The 22,521-nt window shown below is 42.3% G+C and overlaps 1 protein-coding gene across 1 annotated transcript; it reads right to left on the bottom strand.

Moving 5' to 3' along the window:
- Position 1: 1 nt before the first annotated feature.
- Positions 2-946, bottom strand: LOC118973481 (olfactory receptor 10C1-like). The gene has a single exon (XM_037023999.2). The coding sequence runs from the start codon at positions 944-946 to the stop codon at positions 2-4; it is 945 nt and encodes a 314-aa protein (XP_036879894.2).
- Between the last annotated feature and the right edge of the window lie 21,575 nt (positions 947-22,521).

Raw genomic sequence — 22,521 nt, 5'->3', positions numbered from 1 at the left:
GTCAAGGTTCCTTCAAAATAGCCCTGATCCTACCAGTGACCCTCTTTACTGCCTCCTTCACCTCCTTGTTGCGAAGGGTATAGATGATGGGATTGAGGAAAGGTGTAAGAAGGGTGTATACCAAGGCTATCAGCTTGTCTGTGCCCTCAGGGCGACTCCCAGCTGGCCCCACATACACAATGAAGGCAGAGCCAAAGAATAGAGTCACTACAGTCATGTGGGAGGAGCAGGTGGAGAAGGCCTTGGCACGGCTGGCAGCTGAGGGCAGCTTCAACACAGCCCTCAGGATACCCCCATACAGGCCCGAAATGAGCACAAGATTGCATGCATTGATCACACCAATCACTACAATATGGACCTGAGCATGCCAGCCTGTGTCCACACATGCCAACCGCATTAGGGGTGCCAGGTCACAAAAGTAATGGTCCACCTCTTTCAAACAGAAGGGCAGTGTGGCAGTGAGGATGGCCGGCAGAAGTGCAACTGAGAAGCCAGACCCCCAAGCAGCCCCTGCTAGCCCTAGCTGCACCTTTCTGCCCATGAGTGCATGGTAGTGGAGAGGGCGGCAGATGGCAAGGTAGCGGTCCAGTGCCATGACACCCAGCAGGCAGCACTCAGTCATGCCCAAGGAGTGGAAGACATACAGCTGGGCGAAGCACGTGGCTGCCGAGATGGGGGAAGGCCCTCGGAGCAAGGTGTGCAGCAGTGTGGGCGCTGTGGTGCTGACGTACCAGAGTTCCAGGAAGGAGAGGACACTGATGAAGAAGTACATGGGCGTGGACAGGCCAGAATCTGCCTGGACCAGGACGATGATGAACACGTTCCCTGCCAGGGTGAGGAGGTAGATGCACAGGGTCCCCAGGAACGCGAGAGATCGTAGGGTCCCAGGGGTCATGAAACCAGCGAGGGTGAAACTCTGGGTCCAAGTGTGGTTGACATGATCCATGATTCCTGGGAATGAGGGGTGAAGACAGAAGATTAACTACTGCACGATTCTCCCACTATTCAGAAAATGTTCCTAGTGCCAAAAACGTGAAATGTGAGCACCTGAAAGGACTTGACAGTAGCTAACCAACGCCTCTCACTGTGCAAAGGCAGAACTGCAGTCCTGCAGGCCCACTTGTTGGGCCCATAGCACAGACTCTGTGGCTGACTGGACTGGAACTAGAATCCAAGGCTCCTGATTCCCATTCAATCCATGTCTATTACAATAACTGTGTTCTAGAGACTCAGAAAACTGGATTTCTTCCTTACTCCACCACCAGGAAAAAGGAGAGAAAGAAAAACTCCTACCTCTATCCTTTCTATAGTTTCCAATGATAAAATTACCAGCAATGTTGGGTTACAGCAAAGAGATGTAAGTCTTTCCCTGAGAGTGACGCTGAGGCCTCTTTCAGGAGCACCGCTCTGGAGTTTATAGACTCTTCTCATAAGGACTAGATGAAGATATAAGAAATGAAATAAATGCAGATGTTCTGAGAACAATCCCTGAAATCTTAGGTCCTTGGTCCCAGATGATACACTCAGAGGATCGTGATGCCTTTTGAAAGATGATCTCCAAGGAGACGTGCAGCTAGAGTTCTCAAGGAGAAAAACCATTAGGGCAAAGCCCCAGACAGGAAGCCCTGTAACATTTTTTTTTAAAAGCCTTCTACGAAGTCAGATATTTGGCTTTGTAAAGTTGCTCTGTCATGAACTGTCAATGCACATTGGGCTGAGCAATTGCTTGTGTACACTTAACTTCTCCAAAATAAAAAATGGTTTAAACACATGTTTTCTAAGACTTATAACAGATAATTTATGGTTCCCTAAAGTCACGGAAAAAAAATTCATGGGTTGTGGGGGGAATCAATGCACTGTCCCTAGAGGTTTCCCCCTACATCCTGATAGACCTCATGTAAGAAAGGTCAAAGCCCTCCCTTAGTCGTCTTCATGAGCTTCTCTCCTCTCTGCTGTCCCGTCTCCCCATTACCTGACTGTTTTGATGACATGAGGACTTGTGGCGGCTTCCTCAGCATCCTTCTATCTCAAGACACTTCTTTACTTATATCTCATGTTGCTGATGTCAGCCTCCCAGGGCTCCCTGCTGGTGTCCCCTGGGGCTCTGGGATGTGACTAGCTCTCATAAGGCTTCCTCAAGGGCAGGAAGTTGGGCACAGGAAAGTAGCAGATCAACTCTATTTCTCTAATGACTTTTCTCAACTCTACAACCCTGCATGTTGGGCTCTGGCATGACATCTCAGAGACCCTGCCTCCTGTGGGTCACTAGGACTTTTTGCAAGTCAATTATAGCTTTCTATGGGGTGAGACTACCCAGCTTGCACAATCTTGTGCACACAGGGAGAGTAATACCTTGAACCCCCAGACATGAGCGTCATCTTTTGAAAATTGCTTTCCAAGGAGACTTAATCAGCTTCATTTCCATGCAACGCCAATAAGAAGAGTTGATGACCCAAGATGAGTAAATTATCAATTTTTCCACTACTAATCTTAGCAGGAAATGAGGAAGATCAGGTCAATCACTTCTACTTCGGGTCTCCTCATCTCCAAGTGACTGCCTTCACCATGAGTATCATTTACTCATTGCTTCAGTCATTGAATATCTACTATATGCCAAGCACTGCTCAAAACTACCACAACCCCTGTATTGCTACCATCATTTATACCACCACTACTGTTATTTTTACATGGAACATCCACGTGATGCTTATCCAGTTTTCCATCATCACTTGCATTTTTATTACCATCAGCATCATCTTTATAAAGGTCCTGCAGTCAGCATATGAATTCTGACCTCTACTGGGCACTGGGAATATGCATATACTGCAAAAGGCCTGCCGGCAAAATTGTTGCATTTTCCATGGTCCCAAACACCAAGACACCCCCAACTTGGAGTCTTACTTATGGATCTACAACACAGATTCAGGGACAGACTTCTCCCATGTTTTATAATGTCCAATGGTGTATCATCCTCGCTGGAATAAAATAGTATATTATAATAGCTGTGTGTTTGCATTCAGAAAGCAATCAAGGTGACAAAAATATGTATTTGTAAGAAGCTTATCCACAAACTCAAATCTATGCAAAAATATATGCTAAAGACTTAGCATTGTATATGAATAAGGAGAGGGGTGTTTGATTTAAAAGTCACCTAAAGAGAGAAAGAAGTTGGAGTGTTCCACGCTTAGGCTTTGCTTAATAAAGCTGTTTATTTTCTTCTCATGTCATCTCCCACTAGGAGAGCATGCTCACTTAATATTAATTCTGTATTAAAAATGGAAGAAGAGAAAAAAATAAGGCCTGATACCTCCATCAAGAAATTAATTATTTAGCAAAAGAGACAACTAAGAATTTCTGTTAGTGTTAAGTAAAGAAGGTAGGATTTCAAGTGTCAGTGTTTTATGGTTCTAATATGATTGTCAATATTTGTAGAAAGCCTATGCCACAGGAAATGATTAGAAAGAACAGATGAATACTTGTTTAAAAATAATTTGAAGTGATTTTTTTATTTTTACTTACCTAAATAGTGTATTTATGGACATATTGAGATATAATAGTGTTTTTTAAGAATAAAGGATATCTACAGGTTAAAAAAGGTGTCATCAAAAGCAGCTTAGATAATATGAGGAGGGGGGAGTCACAGTGATTCTGCTATTAATGCATTAAACGTGTTTGTCAAATTGTTTATATTTCCCGTATCACCTACTAGGGAAATTATGATGCATAAAACATAATCCCTTTCCTAAAGATGCTGAATTTGGAGTGAGTATTTTTCCTTTTATCTTTATCAGACTGTGAGGTGAAGATCATTACAGCTTTGGTTGTTGTTTTTTTGTGTGTGTGTATTTTTCATGAGAAAAACAGGTGCTCAAAGAGAGAGTACGTTTTTTACTGAGAATTGTATAATGAAAGAGTGGCAAAACCGGGATTTGGACCAACACCTTGTTCATTCTGTTCTGGGTGCCCAGATCTTACCTATCGGGGCCTCATTCAGATCCGGCTTTCTTTAAGGGCTGTATTCATGGAGTCAAAACTCCCAAAGAAGCAATGTATGCAGTCATCCACTTCAGCCTCTCGTTTGTCAAGACAGAGAGAACGAGGCCCAGAAGTCTTGCCAAGGTGACCAGCCCTCTGGGGTGGATCTGGAGTTGAATCCATGTCTCTTTACAGCAAGTCCAGCCATCTTTCTTTTTTTATTTTTTTACAGAAAACAACCAAAAGCAATTTTATAAAAGGAGCGTTCATGGTCCATGCAGTGACCTGTGTCTGCCATGCTCCAGTCCTGTCTTAGTCATGAATGAGTACTGAGGGTAAAATTGCAACATGTCCTGAATCTCCCACCTGGCCTTAGTCCATCTCCATATCAATAGGTACTTACAAGGGGGAGCAGGGCATATCTGGGCCAGAGAGTTTGGGTGGGACCCCTTTTTTCTGCAGCTGAGTCACAAGAGACACAGGGGAGCAGAAGTAGACACTGCTTGTAAGCAATAAATGGGTTTCTCCCACTTTATTTCTCCCTTTGACTGATTTTGGTTTCAAAGGTATTTTCCCCCGGGATTCTCCCCCAAGAGTTACAAGTGTGCATCCTCGGCAGGCCACGTGGCCTCTCGGCCCTCAGTTACTCATCAGAAAAGTAAGAACCGAACTACTTCATCTGGAACTCACTGGGAAGCCAGAGGAGACAAGCAGGGCTTGGCCAGAGCCTCCCGTCTCCAGCTCTGCTTTCTATTTCAGTCTGTTCTCCACTTTATATATTATGGTTCTAATACCATTTATTTGTTTGTGTCCTTGAAAATGTGGGGTCAGATGATTTCCTGGGTGTCTTCTTTGATGCCTCAAGAAAACTGGATCTGCTTCTTGCCAGGGTTTGGGAAGCAATGGCTAAACTGACAGGAAGAAGGAGAGAATGTTCCTGGTTCCAGGTAACCTGCCTGTCTGTGCAGACAGAGACGGCTGCATTCAGAACAGGGAAAGCACTTCTGCGTCACCGGGCAAAGAGTCAACCGGACTAGGGCCTCGGTCACGTGGATTGAGGTGCAGGAGCCAGGGGCTGGATGATGGCCTGTGTCAATTAAAAACCCTTAGTAATGGTGAGGGGCAGAGAGGGCGGGGAAGTTGGGACAGGGTCTGAAACCCTGGATATACCAACAAATCTGTTTCTGCTAAGTCTAACACAGAACCCAGAAACTTTAAGAGCCTTAGGATGTCTTTTATTGTATCATGTATCACAGGTCAGGGAAGGTACAATCAGGTTAATGATAAGCTCTAACATTTTATAATCTACTGCCTTTAACCATGTTTCCCACTTATTCATCTTTATATGCCTTTCTCTCCATTCATTCTGGACTGTTACTAATTACTGACCCCATCTCCCTACCTATCCCATATTAGTTGTGTATCTAAAATGTCCTTCTCTGCCTCCTCTAATCAGGGAATAACACTAGATCCATCATTTTTGCTGTGATCCTAGACCAGCTGTACAGCCTTCCTGAGTCCCAGTTTCCTCATGTATAAGTTTACATACCCATTTTAGTGGGCTCTCAATAATAGTATTACTGCTAATACTACTAATTTCTTGGCAGTAAAAACATATGTATTGAATTAAATTACTGATAATTGGTCTGAATGGGCGGAAAGCTTACACAGTTTTGAATGTCATTTCAACTCATCTTCACTGGAAGGCGCTGGAAATGTCCCTACCAGCCTAGCCAGTCTGTGTTCTGGGTAAGCTCGGAGAGCCACGGGCCTCCCTTTGAAAAACGGAGACCATCCTGCCAGCCTCCGTGGGAGGCACTACTGAAACGTGACAGTGCCTGTTGAGCATCAGAGAGCTGCTAGTGTCTGGGGCCTGTAGGAATTCTGTACGCGGAGAGGAGTTCAGCAGCACAGCCTCCTCTGCTCAGAGGCCACAGTATGAGATGACACTGGCAACCTTTGAGCAGTGAGTCCATAACAAGCCTTGAACATCCCCATCTTTCTCAGTTAGCTCTCAGGCAGTTGCACTGAACTTCCACATCCTTGGCCAGTCCAGGCATTTGCTTCCACTCGCCTTGGGTCCCCTGCTGAATTATCACTGCCCCACATAGCCTGGTGGAGGACCTGGACACCACTAGCCCATAGGGAAGCATGACAGACAGACCTATCCAGCTAAGGAAGTCACCCCACAAAACCTTTCTTCTGAGCCACTCAGGGGAGCAGAGCAAAGCAGTAACAAGTTTGCTACGGGGAAGGCAAACAAGCTGCATAATTGAGCTGGGGAAGCCAGAGGATGAGGCAAGGGCCCTGGTCCCAGGAGGCGCTGTGCCCGCTTAACGAAGTGATTACCAGCTCCAGTCATTATCTGCAGAGATGATTTTCTGCAGAGACCTGCTCCTACCTGAGCTGTGGAGCTGAGAGCTTTGGGGAGGCCCTAGTTTTCTCTTTGCCCCCCCACCTCAATGAATGCTAACTAGGGACACGAGAAGGAAGACCAGGATGTCTAACAGCAGCTGTAGCATATAGTCCTTTTAGAAGTCCTTTATCTGGCCTGGTCAGGAAACATGAGCCTCCTGGCTTTGCCTAAACTGTCCAGAAGAGCATCTGTGTCCCACATTCACAGGAGGCCCTGCGAAGGTGTAGTTTGGGAGTCAGACGGTCTGAGTTTTAATCTAGGTTCTGCCACTAATGCTGACTCCAAGTGGGTCACACGCGTTCCCTGGGCTGAATGTTTTTATTATATAAAATATGGAGGGAGATCGGACTTCCTGAATTACATGGTTTCTTGGAACCATAATTTCATGGACTATGAGAAATGGTGTGTCCTTTGTTCTGAAACCCAGGGTAACAGCATCGAGAACCAGGCAACAAACTCACTGCTGCTTTAAGAAATAAAGTTCCTTGAGTGTGAAGAAGAGAAGAAAAGAATAGGGACTATCAGAGTAAGATAAACATATGCTCAAGAGACACCCCACATCCCCCCAAAAGAGGGGTGCATACCATCTGAGTTCTAACAAAAGAAAGTTTTGCCCTTTCAGAACAGTTTTAAACCCTCATTTTCTTTACAGGCAAAAAAAACCACATCATTTTATTTTAGAAAAACATTAAGTGTGCCTGCACATCTCTGCGTGTCTGTAAGCGCGTGCACACATCCACCCATGGCCCCGTCTCACGACTCTCAGGTGTCGGCGGAAGCTCAGGACCACGTGTGCACCAACCATCTTAGCTGGAGATCCTACAGAAACAGACCCTTAGATGTGAATTAAAGTGCAGGAAGTGCGTTTGGGAACTGGTCCGATGAAGCACTTGGAGGAGCGTGGGGATGTGAAATCGGGAAGAGGAAGGAACAACAAAGAATGTCTTAGTGACCAGGTTACCGATGTAGTTAACTGGGACAAGCCCAATGGGAACCTCTAGGAGACAGTGTAACACAGCTCTGAGCATCCGATTTGGGGTATTTTATGCTCCACTGACCATCAAACAATTGCCAAGAGCTGCTCCTGTGGGCATAATCCCTTGGCACTTCCAGCATGTTCCATGCATAAGCCAAGTGAGAGAAAGTCTACAAGCAGTAGGATGTCTTTGGCATGAACTAGAACGTTAAGTATTACTCTTGTCTAGTCACTGCATAAAACCAAAGTTTCCTAGATGTCATTAGTAGGCCCTTGAGGATTTAAAAATGTGGTTCCTCTGATTGCTTCAGCTATTCCACATACAGTAAAGACTACATGAAAAGTACACAGGCCAAGTGAGACTAATATGCTGTTACTGACCTACCTGCTCTGAGGCCATGTGGTATGGAAACTAGGTGATAAATATACTTCTTTCTATATATTTATATATGCATATATCTTGTACGTTTTCTCTACCCTAGGTTGGGAGAATTCTGAAGCATTTTCTGCATTGTCTCCAAGAGTTCATTTCCTACAGTGACAGCTGTATGATAACCAACACTTCATAAGTGTCCTGACCTCCCTGCTTCATACCTCCACTCCCTACCAGTGCTTCCCCCAAAAAGCTACTTGCTCTCAAATTCTTTTCTCAGGATCTGCTCCCTGAGGAGCCCAAAATAGAGCAGTTTCAAGAAATGAAATCAGTTTGTATAGTGGAAGTTACGCTGATCTCACTCATGAAGTAGACCCTCAGTCTCTCTGCAGTCATATAGGTAAGAACAGGCCTCAAAGTTTTACTAGGCCCTCAATTTACTGTGTTAAGGTTCTCAGTGATACACTTGAAGGGAAGACATGGGCCATTTGGGTTCTGACAGAATCCATGCCTTCTGCAATGATTTCAGTCCCCACCCAGTTCTCTTTAGCCATGATCAGTACAGAGGAGTAGAATCATCATAAAACCTGATCTTAGGGTTAATATACCTTAGACAGAAGTATATCCCAGGTTATCTAGTGGTGATCTACCTATGTGATGCTCCCCCAAAACATGTTTAAGAAACAGGCTGTTTCTGGAATGCATAGCATAAATTTAAGTAGATCGACTCCCCTACAAGAGGTGCAAAGGGCACTAGTGGAGAGAGGTGCTTTCACCAGGATCTCTGCCAGGCATGGCTACCCTGTCTAGGAGGCAGAATTTACTGCCTGACCCACATCTTTCAAGATTTCTCTTTGCTAGTTTTCTATCAAAGCAACCTGAATCTTACGCAATGCCTCTAAGGATTTTCTTGTTTTTTCTTTGTGCGATGATCTCTTTCCAGTTGCCTACTTTTGCAACATAAAACAACAAAGAAAGGGGCTCTTTGATTTCATTTATCTATGTGGCTAAAATGTTAACAGTAAGGAAAGTGTTCAGAGTTGATTTATTAACAGACCACACTAATAACTTTGATGGGAGAAAAATACTCTTATAATAATTGCAAATTTGTCCCTACTCATCAGAGCTTAACACAGTGTGAGGTGGGCAACACTCATCAAGTGTGTGAACCCAGACTGTGCCACTGTTCTGAACCCACCCTTCACAGAATTTCTTTCAGATCAGTTTGGCACAAGATTGCCAGGTCCTGCTGTTAGTCTATATAAAGCAATATTTTATATGTATCTTTTCTTCTTTAACAGGACAAGACCACACATGTCCCGGAATCCCTGAAAACCATCATCATCTTAGGGACCAGTCTACTGTATGGAAACATTCCTGGGGTTTGGAAAGGAAAGGTCTATGAGAAGTTTATACAGAAAATGTTTTGGAAGCCTAGCTGATATGCAGAATATCAGAAGAAAATAACCAGGTATGGAGTTTTTTTGGTGGGAAGAAACACTGGCATTGACATAGTCTATAAAAGTGGACACTGGTAATGGAACCTCCAACCTCAACTGTCTCAAAGGATACTGTCCATCTTTATTTCAGGACAACCCATGCCTGAACAAAAGGATATTGTCTTTTGTTCAGATTAAGTTAAAAGATAAGATTAAAAAGCACTTGCACAAAAAAGAAATTGTATAGAGGTTGGTTCCTTAGAAGGAATTCAAATTATTCCATGTGTGTTGGATGTCATGATTTGACATTCAAAGCAAGACTTTGGTTTTCCAGGCTGGAGAAAGAGGAAAGAGCTAGAGGGCTGGGGAAGAGTGTCTGTCTGGGCAAAAGACAAAGGCATGAGAAAGGTTCAGTGTGTGATATGAAGAAAAAAAGCACAGGAGGGGGAGCCAGAGTGCCTCTCCAGAGTTGGTGATTGATCAGCCGTGGTTCAACATGCAGAGGATGCGAATATACAGAGGTGGAGCCAGGATGGTGACGTGAGTAGAGCAGCAGAAATCTCCTCCCAAAACCACATATATACATGAAAATATACCAAAGACAACTCTTCCTAAAATAGAGACCAGAGGACACAGGACAACATCCACACCACATCCACACCTGTGAAAACCCAGCGCCTCGCGAAGGGGGAGAGGAAGGCCACAAACCAACAAGAAGGAAAGCTCTTCCAGCTGTCACTCATACCAGCTCTGCAAACTATCTCTATCACCATGAAAAGGCAAAACTACAGGCAGACAAAGATCACAGAGACAACACCTGAGAAGGAGACAGACCTAACCAGTCTTCCTGAAAAAGAATTCAAAATAAAAATCATGAACATGCTGACAGAGATGCAGAGAAAAATGCAAGAGCAATGGGATGAGATGCAGAGAAAAATGCAAGAGCAATGGGATGAAGTCCGGAGGGAGATCACAGATGTCAGGAAGGAGATCACAGAAGTGAAACAAACCCTGGAAGGATTTATAAGCAGAATGAATAAGATGCAAGAGGCCATTGAAGGAATAGAAACCAGGGAACAGGAACGTATAGAAGCTGACATAGAGAGAGATAAAAGGATCTCCAGGAACGAAACAACACTAAGAGAACTATGTGACCAATCCAAAAGGAATAATATTCGTATTATACGGGTACCAGAAGAAGAAGAAAGAGGAAAAGGGATAGAAAGTCTCTTTGAAGAAATAATTGCTGAAAACTTCCCCAAACTGGGGGAGGAAATAATCAAACAGACCACAGAAATACACAGAACCCCCAACAGAAAGGATCCAAGGACAACACCAAGACACATAATAATTAAAATGGCAAGGATCAAGGACAAGGAAAGAGTTTTAAAGGCAGCTAGAGAGAAAAAGGTCACCTATAAAGGAAAACCCATCAGGCTAACATCAGACTTCTCGACAGAAACCCTACAGGCCCGAAGAGAATGGCATGACATATTTAATGCAATGAAACAGAAGGGCCTTGAACCAAGGATACTGTATCCAGCACGACTATCATTTAAATATGATGGCGGGATTAAACAATTCCCAGACAAGCAAAAGCTGAGGGAATTTGCTTCCCACAAACCACCTCTACAGGGCATCTTACAGGGACTGCTCTAGATGGGAGCACTCCTAAAAAGAGCACAGAACAAAACACACAACATATGAAGAATGGAGGAGGAGGAATAAGAAGGGAGAGAAGAAAAGAATCTCCAGACAGTGTATATAACAGCTCAATAAGCGAGCTAAGTTAGGCAGTAAGATACTAAAGAGGCTAACCTTCAACCTTTGGTAACCACGAATTTAAAGTCTGCAATGGCAATAAGTACATATCTCTCAATAGTCACCCTAAATGTAAATGGACTTAATGCACCAATCAAAAGACACAGAGTAATAGAATGGATAAAAAAGCAAGACCCATCTGTATGCTGCTTACAAGAAACTCACCTCAAACCCAAAGACATGCACAGACTAAAAGTCAAGGGATGGAAAAAGATATTTCAGGCAAACAACAGTGAGAAGAAAGCAGGGGTTGCAGTTCTAGTATCAGACAAAATAGACTTCAAAACAAAGAAAGTAACAAGAGATAAAGAGGGACACTACATAACGATAAAGGGCTCAGTCCAACAAGAGGATATAACCATTCTAAATATATATGCACCCAACACAGGAGCACCAGCATTTGTGAAACAGATACTAACAGAACTAAAGAGGGAAATAGACTGCAATGCATTCACTTTAGGAGACTTCAACACACCACTCACCCCAAAGGACAGATCTACTGGGCAGAAAATAAGTAAGAACACAGAGGCACTGAACAACACACTAGAACAGATGGACCTAATCGACATCTATAGAACTCTACATCCAAAAGCAACAGGATATACATTCTTCTCAAGTGCACATGGAACATTCTCCAGAATAGACCACATACTAGCTCACAAAAAGAGCCTCAGTAAATTCCAAAATATTGAAATTCTACCAACCAATTTTTCAGACCACAAAGGTATAAAACTAGAAATAAATTCTACAAAGAAAACAAAAAAGCTCACAAACACATGGAGACTTAACAACATGCTTCTAAATAATCAATGGATCAATGAACAAATCAAAATAGAGATCAAGGAATATATAGAAACAAATGACAACAACAACACAAAGCCCCAACTTCTGTGGGACACAGCGAAAGCAGTCTTAAGAGGAAACTATATAGCAATCCAGGCACACTTGAAGAAGGAAGAACAATCCCAAATGAATAGTCTAACATCACAATTATTGAAACTGGAAAAAGAAGAACAAATGAGGCCTAAAGTCAGTAGAAGGAGGGACATAATAAAGATCAGAGAAGAAATAAACAAAATTGAGAAGAATAAAACAATAGCAAAAATCAGCAAAACCAAGAGCTAGTTCTTTGAGAAAATAAACAAAATAGATAAGCCTCTAGCCCAACTTATTAAGAGAAAAAGAGAATCAACACAAATCAACAGAATCAGAAATGAGAATGGAAAAATCACGACAGACTCCACAGAAATACAAAGAATTATTAAACACTACTATGAAAACCTATATGCCAACAAGCTGCAAAACCTAGAAGAAATGGACAACTTCCTAGAAAAATACAACCTCCCAAGACTGACCAAGGGAGAAACACAAAAGTTAAACAAACCAATTACGAGCAAAGAAATTGAAATGGTAATCAAAAAACTACCCAAGAACAAAACCCCCGGGCCAGACGGATTTACCTCGGAAGTTTATCAGACACACAGAGAAGACATAATACCCATTCTCCTTAAAGTGTTCCAAAAAATAGAAGAGGAGGAAATACTCCCAAACTCATTCTATGAAGCCAACATAACCCTAATACCAAAACCAGGCAAAGACCCCACCAAAAAAGAAAATTACAGACCAATATCCCTGATAAATGTAGATGCAAAAATACTCAATAAAATATTAGCAAACAGAATTCAACAGTATATCAAAAGGATCGTACACCATGACCAAGTGGGATTCATCCCAGGGATGCAAGGATGGTACAACATTCGAAAATCCATCAACATCATCCACCACATCAACAAAAAGAAAGACAAAAACCACATGATCATCTCCATAGATGCTGAAAAAGCATTTGACAAAATTCAACATCCATTCATGATAAGAACTCTCAGCAAAATGGGAATACAGGGCAAGTACCTCAACATAATAAAGGCCATATATGATAAACCCACAGCCAGCATTATACTGAACAGCGAGAAGTTTCCTCTGAGATCGGGAACCAGACAGGGATGCCCACTCTCCCCACTGTTATTTAACATAGTACTGGAGGTCCTAGCCACGGCAATTAGACAAAACAAATACAAGAAATCCAGATTGGTAAAGAAGAAGTTAAACTGTCACTGTTTGCAGATGATATGATATTGTACATAAAAAACCCTAAAGACTCCACTCCGAAACTACTAGAACTGATATCGGAATACAGCAAAGTTGCAGGATACAAAATTAACACACAGAAATCTGTAGCTTTCCTATACACTAACAATGAACCAATAGAAAGAGAAATCAGGAAAACAATTCCATTCACCATTGCATCAAAAAGAATAAAATACCTAGGAATAAACCTAACCAAAGAAGTGAAAGACTTATACTCTGAAAACTACAAGTCACTCTTAAGAGAAATTAAAGGGGACACTAACAAATGGAAATTCATCCCATGCTCATGGCTAGGAAGAATTAATATCGTCAAAATGGCCATCCTGCCCAAAGCAATATACAGATTTGATGCAATCCCTATCAAATTACCAGCAACATTCTTCAATGAATTGGAACAAATAATTCAAAAATTCATATGGAAACACCAAAGACCCCGAATAGCCAAAGCAATCCTGAAAAAGAAGAATAAAGTAGGGGGATCTCACTCCCCAACTTCAAGATCTACTACAAAGCCATAGTAATCAAGACAATTTGGTACTGGCACAAGAACAGACCCACAGACCAGTGGAACAGAATAGAGACTCCAGAAATTAACCCAAACATATATGATCTATTAATATTTGATAAAGGAGCCATGGACATACAGTGGCAAAATGACAGTCTCTTCAACAGATGGTGCTGGCAAAACTGGACAGCTACATGTAGGAGAATGAAACTGGACCATTGTCTAACCCCATATACAAAGGTAAACTCAAAATGGATCAAAGACCTGAATGTAAGTCATGAAACCATTAAACTCTTGGAAAAAAACATAGGCAAAAACCTCTTAGACATAAACATGAGTGACCTCTTCTTGAACATATCTCCCTGGGCAAGGAAAACAACAGCAAAAATGAGCAAGTGGGACTACATTAAGCTGAAAAGCTTCTGTACAGCGAAAGACACCATCAATAGAACAAAAAGGAACCCTACAGTATGGGAGAATATATTTGAAAATGACAGATCCGATAAAGGCTTGACGTCCAGAATATATAAAGAGCTCACACACCTCAACAAACAAAAAACAAATAACCCAATTAAAAAATGGGCAGAGGAACTGAACAGACAGTTCTCCAAAAAAGAAATACAGATGGCCAAGAGACACATGAAAAGATGCTCCACATCGCTAATTATCAGAGAAATGCAAATTAAAACTACAATGAGGTATCACCTCACACCAGTAAGGATCGCTGCCATCCAAAAGATAAACAACAACAAATGTTGGCGAGACTGTGGAGAAAGGGGAACCCTCCTATAGTGCTGGTGGGAATGTAAATTAGTTCAACCATTGTGGAAAGTTCATTAAAATGCTCAAAACAGACCTACCATTTGACCCAGGAATTCCACTCCTAGGAATTTACCCTAAGAACGTAGCAATCAAGTATGAGAAAGACAGATGCACCCCTATGTTTATCGCAGCACTATTTACAATAGCCAAAAATTGGAAGTAACCTAAATGTCCATCGGTAGATGAATGGATAAAGAAGATGTGGTACATATACACAATGGAATACTACTCAGCTATAAGAAGAGGGAATATCCTACCTACCATTTGCAGCAACATGGATGGAGCTGGAGAGTATTATGCTCAGTGAAATAAGCCAAGCAGAGAAAGAGAAATACCAAATGATTTCACTCATCCTAGGAGTATAAGAACAAAGGAAAAACTGAAGGAACAAAACAGCAGCGGAATCACAGAACCCAAAAATGGACTAACAGGTACCAAAGGGAAAGGAACTGGGGGGTGGATGGGCAGGGAGGGATAAGTGGGGGAAGAAGAAAGGGGGTATTAAGATTAGCATGCATGGGGGGGAGGGAGAAAGGGGAGGGAGGGCTGCACAACACAGAGAGGACAAGTAGTGTTTCTACAACATTTCGCTATGCTGATGGACAGTGACTGTAATGTGGTTTTTAGGGGGGACTTGGTATAGAGGAGAGCATAGTAAACGTAGTATTCTTCATGTAAGTGTAGATTAAAGATTTTAAAAAAAGGAAAAAAAAAGAAAGAAAGAAAAGGGGGATTACTCCTTGATAGGATAAAACTATTGGCAAATCAAAGATTAACGCATGCTTTACATATCCTTAATTTTGATCACTTAAAGGGTGTCAGATGATCGGTTATGGAAGTACTCTTTTCTGATAATATTCCTTTCTCTTAATAAAAATAAAAAAATAAAAAATAAAAAAATTTTAAAAAAAGCACATGAGGATACCAGCTATTTGGGCAGTATGATGCAAGTTCCCTCCCTCTGTGCATGCACGCACACACACACGTGCACACACTTCCTAATAGAAACATTCTCAATGAACTAAGATGTGTAAAAAAGGAGAGAAAAAGTGACCTCTATATTTTTGCACATCTCAGTTTAATTTATAAACGTTAAAGCTCTGTTCTACTCAATGTAACAGAAACTTAATTTCAGACATTAACATCCCCACCGCTTTTCCTAGGGTTAGAGCTAAATTCTTGAGATGTCAGGTATGCAAGAAAACAGGCAGAAATCACTAGATCCTTATGATGCCTATGGTTTAAGCTTTTGTGGATGTGTGTTTTATAACACCATACATAGTCACTATTTCTAAATGCCCCCGTGTATTCGAGAAGAGTATGTGTGTGCTGGCCCTGGGACCCAAAATTCCATACAAGTCTGTTTGATCAAGCCTGTCAGTTGTACTGTTCAGATTATCTACATCTTTTCTGACTTTATACTACCAGATTTATGCATGTAGCAGGTGTGTTAAAATCCCTAATCTTTATGATGGCTGTTTGTCAATTTCTTCTTGCATTTCTATAAAGTTTTGTGTTCTAGATATGCTTAAGCTACTTTATCAGATGCACAGATATTTATATTCTTTCTCCTTGTGAATAGAAATTTTTATTATTATAGCAACAATCCCTGTCTCGTAATTTTTTAGGTCTTAAAATCTATTTTACCAGGTATTCTTTCATTATTATTTGCATGCTATAACTTTTCCAACACTTTTAAATTTTATTTTCCTCATGCTTCAGACAGATCTCCTGTAAACAGTATTATAAGGAATATGCAGCTGTCTTCTGCCATGACATTTTTAGAAATTCATTCATACAATCTTTTTTCTTATTGGTGAGTTTAGTTTGCTTACAGATATTACAATAACTAATACATAGAAATGTGAAAACTTTGAACAAGTTTTCTATATTTCCATTTATGCTTTTTTTGCTCTTTTCAAAGAACCCTAACAGCTATATCCTCCTAGCTTTTTCCTGTCTTCCTCCTGTCTGGGTAGAGCTACTCAGACAGGTTCCAGATCCAGACTTCCATCGCCTCCATTACCCACGTTTGGATGAAAACCATCAATCTTCTTCTTTTTAGACAGCCCGGGATGATCCACTAACATTACCTGTCTTTTGGGGACCCTTCTTTCACTCTGGCCTCACCCTGCTTGTGGACCAGCAGGTGGGTTACTACTGTAACGTCCGCTGGCTGGTGCCATTCATTTGACATTTCTGGCTTTACAGTACTCGAGTACTTCTGTCCTTCACAGAAATACCACTGGAGAACAAAAAGTTTGTCAGGCCTCCTACTCTATCCAAAACTCAACACTCTTCCAGAATTGACAATGAATGCTTCAATGCTGTCATGATAGGAACTCACAACCCATCTGTGTTTACCCAGGAATGATGCAAAAAGACAGAAACGATCATGACTTTAATCATCGCAGTAATGTGGCTTAGTGATAGTCAAGAGGGTAACGAATGACAAACTCCCTCGGTGTATTTGAGGAAGGAATGATGTATTCATAATGACCTGTTACTTCTGTCAGGCCCCAAATTTATCAACTATTAATAACTGGGGAAATGCTTCAGGAACTAGTTAAGCCAAGGGTGATTTTGTAGTGGACCTGCCCCCACCCGGGAAGTGCAGTCAAGACTAGTAGGGAAAGACATCTCCAAGATCTCCTCCTGCCACCACCACTCTGAGAACAGGAAAGTGGGGGAGAAGCGGCCAAGGGACTCACCTTTCCCACGTGATATTTAAGGGTCATTCCAGAAGCACTTAAGCCCCCTGGATGAGAAAGTTCTGATGTTGGAACTCATTTCAGCTATGGACATGTTACAAAACAACAAGTGAACAACTCTGATTTTTCTTTTTTTCATTGTGACTAAGATATTTACAGGAAAGAAACAGTTCAGCTCCCTGGCTAAGGGTGTGAAAATCCAAGAACATTGATGGGCGGAGTCTCAGAACTGTTTGATGACTTCTCTTTCCCTGTAGGTAGCATGGTGCAAGGAAGCCAACATTAGTCAGATCTTTAAATAACTCAAACCAGTGCCATTTTCCTGTTATCTTTTAAAATACTTCATTTCCTTAGCCTTTCACAAGCTTATGACATCCTACAGTCCAGTTACTGGATTGTTTTACTGGTTTATCTATTAGAACAAAACAGTTACCCCGGCCTTTCTGAAAAAGGAAATCCCAAGATCTGTACTACAGTGGAAAAGGATTCCAGGGGAGTTAAGACTTGTGGGCATTTCTACAGAGAGAAATTTGGGTACTTCATTGACAATCTCAGGGTCACAGGGAAATCTTCTAACTGGGATGTTTTCTTCCTGTTTCTTTTTTCATCTACTTAACATATTTTATAGAGCTCCTGTCTCAAAAGAGCATTTCATCTGATCTACTTAAAAATAACTCCAATAGCTACTTACTCAAATGAATATACTAAAAAGTCCCTACAACTAATCTTCTGCTTCTAAAAAGGGATCCTTCATGAACTTAGCAGCACTCTGACCACTACGAGTTTTTGGTCTTGTTCTGGAAGAGAAGCATGTAGTGTCCACAACAACACATTTCATTTATTGTGTGGGTTGGGTTTTTCATTTATTGCTTTCTTTTACTTCTCCTTGCTCACTAACCTATTGCAATTTCTTCAACATACCATGCTTCTTTCTTCTTTGAGGCTTTCTTTATGCTTCCTCTATCTGGAAATCTAACTTGGCCAAACTTATCAGCCACCTGGCAGCCAATATGATGCCTCCCCCTCTTAGACTAGGGGAAGTTCTCCTGGTGTTTCCTTTTTATAGGACCTGTTTTTTTAAATTTCCCACCACTTATGGTAACTGTAGTTAGTTATTTATCTTTTCACCCAGACTATACATTTCAAGAATAGAAGCACCCCCATTTGCCTTGTAAACCACTTTATCTCAGAGACTACTTCAGGCCCTGTTTTCTGGTAGTCTCTGAACAAACACATTTACGTAGTGACACAAAGAGTGCCAGTTACCAAGACAAGAATCTCACAGCATCTGGTGAGGCATACATCAGTCATCTAATCCAGGCAATGAGGTGACATATAAATTGTGCTTGAAAGGCTGTCCAGACACACACACACACACACACACACACACACACACACACACACATTCACACACACACCACAGGTGGGGCAGGGTGGAAAGTTGAGGATTTCCAAGAAGTTCAAGCAGAAGGCAGATCTCGCATCAAGACTGGAATGAAAGGAAGTGAGATGCATTTGGGGGAAGGGGTCCTCTTAATTGACGTGCGTCCTTCCTTCTCCCCACAATGTCAGTCCCCTCCAGCACACAGTAAAAGGCAGTAAAAGGAAGAGATTGTTGGGGCTCTGAGCCTCTTGGGCAGTTAGAAAGGGAATGGAAACCAAAACAATCTCTGGTCGTGACTGTTTGACAATCAAGAGGTCGAAACAGACTGGGAAAGGAGAAGAGGGAGAGAGAAGGAAGGAGACGTCCCAGCGGTCATGTTCTCCATGAATCCTCCTGCTAAGAGGGGCTGGAGGAGAACCCCGACATGGGGAAGCGCAGGGCCTGAGGAAGGGAACAGGGTTTGAGCCTGAAGGGGGAGTACAGGGGAGGGGAACCACAGCTCTCTGCAGTCAGGACCCCTGGCCTCAGGGGCAGCGAGGGTTTTGTGTTTTTATTAGTTCTTGTTGGATGGTACTATTCTGAAACCTGGACTGGCCACTCTCTTATTATGTTCCACAAATATCAGAGCAAGTGTAATAGGTCATTCAAATACCTATGACAATCTAAAAAGAAGAGTGTTTTTTCTTCTTCATAAACAATGAAAGGAAAAAATTATGGAGCCACTGTGGGAAAGCTGTGTCATCTCTAAATTTTTTTTTCTCTTTCATTGTCTCTCTCTTCCTTACTTCTTTCTACATAATTCACACGATTCAATGCAGATAAACAAACCACTTAAGCCAAAAATAATTAAATTCATATCGCCTAAAATTCCAGCAACCACATTATACCATGTTTTCCTATATACCCTTTCAGATTGTCTTTTATGTTAAATACATAATGTTTCTGAAAATGGTATTACACAATAGTTAATATTCTGCAATCCATTTTATTTTTAACATATTGTGACCAGCCCTCCAACTCTATAAATGTGGAAAAAAATAATTAGTGAGAATAAAATGCTCAATCATACGGATGTACTAAAGTCAGTGTAAAAAAAAAATAATCCCCTGTAGTCCGACTGCCCCTTATCCCCTATTACAACTGCCTTTGCAATGAACATATTTGGGTTCCTGTCACTCAGTCATGTCCCTGCAGATAGCTGCGTGATTTCCTTCTGTGGGTCCTGCACCTTCCTGTCAGGCATTTCACAGTTACTGTGGTTATTCTCATGTGTAACTCTACTAACTAGCTAATTAACTCGGAGAAAGTGCTTCTCCGTGTTACGGTAACAGAGTCACAGCGATGAGAAGTCAGACACAAGTCAGGTGCATCGCACACGGGTGATTGCCGTGTGTAACATCCCAGCACAGACTCGTTTCCAGGAAGCCCACGGCCCACCCGTGTCTCCTCCACACTGGGCAATGTTTTCTCCAAAAAGTGTTCTGATGCAACTCAGAGGATCACAGGACCCTGCAGAGAGAAGAGACTGGAAATAAACCAAACCGCTCCCAAGTTGTTTGTGAGAATGCCGGCTCCTAGCGGCTGGCGTGGAGGAATGCTGTCTCTTCATAGCATTTGTATAGTTGATGTTTCAAAGTTGATGTTTCAGCCCAGGGCTCTCGCTGGAGATCCCTGAGACTTTTTCCATGAGGAATTCCAGAGAGGGGGGTGGTGCTACCAGTACATCTTCCTCATTTCTGTCACACGGCACGATTTCTTGATACCACTAGACATTATGATTTGTACACTCAAAATGGCCCTGGGGTGAGGTTTGCGGTAGGCACCATTCTCTATTTTCACTACTTTCAAGTTTTTTTTTCCACTCTTTTTTCTCATTTTCTTTGGTCATTTGAGTGGTTAAAAGGTATGTTTGAATTTATTTTATTCTAAGTTCTCCTTGAAGTCACTTCATGATTATGTTCTCATCGTCACTGGTTTTATCTCAGTTCTTGCTGAGAATTATTCTTTACTTCAGAAAGATTATCCTCTTTAAAGGAAGGGTTCTGATTTTTACCCATTTCTCCTCATGCAACTAAATGATAGCAGCTCATAAAATATATACATACACTTAGGAGTACCCTCTTGCTATCATTATTTTAAGCAAACTGTTACCTGTTAGATCTTTGAAGAGTTTTTTTTAATTAAGGTTTTTATTTTACCCTTTCCTATTCCTTCTTTGATGGTCTAACGTTCTTAATGGAGACTTGAGTTTCTGACCTCTGTCATCTTCCTTCTGTCTGAAAAACTTTTTTTAACATTCATTGGAAGTCAGGTCTCCCGGCAACAAATTCCCCAATTTTTGTTTTTCTGAGAAATTCTTTATTCCTCCTTCATTTTTGAAGAATAATTTCACGCAGTACAGAATTCTAAGTTGATGGGGGGTTTTTTTCTCTCAACACTTCAAATATTTCACCCTGTTCTTGCGTTCAAGGTTTCTGAGGAGAGTCACGTGCATTTATTACCTTGGATCCTCCGCCGCTAAGGTGTGTTTCCCTCTACCTTCTTTAAAGATTTTTTTCTTCATCTTTGACTTCTTGTAGTTTGAAAATTATATGCCTAAGTGTAGGTTTTGGCGGCTTTGGGGCGCCTATCCTGCTTCTTGTTGTCTGAGATTCCTTAAGATGTGGTTTCGTGTCTGACATTAATTGTTGCAAATACTCCTTCTATTCCGTTCTCTCTTTCTGATATTCCCATTATATTTATGTTACAACCTCTGTAGTTGTCCCATAGTTCCGTCTTCTTTTCAGTCTTTGTTCTCTTTGCTTTTCGTTTCGGAAGCTCCCAATGACAAATCCTCCAAGCTAGAGACTCTTTGCCCAGCCGTGTCCACCCCACTCACAAGCCCATCAGAGGCATCTTCATCTTCTTCTCTGGTGCAGTGTTTTTGATCTCTAGCCGTTCTTCTTGGTTCTTTCCTACAATTTCCATCTCTGTGCTTACATCGCTCATCTGTCCTTGCAAGCTGCCTCCTTTAGGCACCAGAGCCCTTAGCATATTAATCGCGGTTGTTTTAAGTTCCAAGGCTGATTATTCCAACGTCCTCCTTACGTCTGGTTCTGACGCTGGCTCTGCCTTTCCAAGTTGTGTTTTTTGACTTCTGGTATCCCTCGCAACTTGTTCTTGGTGCCCAGACATGATGTGCTGGGTAAAAGCGCGTGCCCTGAAGAGGCCCTTAGAGATGGGGCGGCGGGGCCGAGTGGGAGGGGAGGGCCTGTGAGTCGGTCTCAGCCCAGTAGTGAGCCTCAGCCTCTGACTGTGAACCTCACGGGCGTCTCTCAATCTTTTTCTCTCCCCGAACACGGAAGGGCTGGACCTGGAGGTTTCCCGTCCCCCAGGTCAGTGACTCTCTGATGATGCCCCGGAGGTTATTCTCTGGGTGACTGGTTTCCCCTGAGGGCAGCCCTTGCGAGGAGGAACAGAGAGCTCTGGCCTATTTCAAACCGGTTCCCCTTGCCCTGCCCCTGCCCGAAGCCAAAGGGGATTTTTTTTTCTCCAATATTTACTGAGAATCTGGTTGAGCCCTTGAAGGTGTCACTCACATAATTGTGCCCCTGTCCCCAGGACTGTGCCCCTGGCGTCTTTAACTCAGCCTTGCAGCTCGTCAGTCATAGGTCAGGTTCCCCTAGCCCACCACTGGCTCCTATAGCGTTTTCTCTCCTGCCCTGCTGCTGCGAGTGAGCTGTGGCCCCCTGTGCTCTTTCTGTCTCTTCAGTCTTGGGCCAGCAGTTTGCCCTGCGTCCCCGTGTTACAGTTCCTAGGAGAGTTGTTGATTCCGTCTGTTCAGCCGTTTGCTTGTTAGGACTCTCCAAGCTCCTCACAACCTGAAATCTACATCATTTTATTTCCGTTGGAATGATGCATCCCTAAGCATGCTTGGATGGTGGTTGTGACACCATCAGAGTAAGAATGGACTGG

This window comes from Manis javanica, chromosome 14 (assembly GCF_040802235.1).
Source record: "Manis javanica isolate MJ-LG chromosome 14, MJ_LKY, whole genome shotgun sequence".
Lineage (NCBI taxonomy): Eukaryota > Metazoa > Chordata > Mammalia > Pholidota > Manidae > Manis > Manis javanica.
The sequence above is the reverse complement of the archived record's forward strand: the minus strand, read 5'-3'. Positions and strand labels throughout refer to the sequence as shown.

Bases quoted from the DNA above. Each gene is read 5' to 3' on its own strand.
- LOC118973481 (XM_037023999.2), bottom strand. From the start codon at position 946: ATGGATCATGTCAACCACACTTGGACCCAGAGTTTCACCCTCGCTGGT.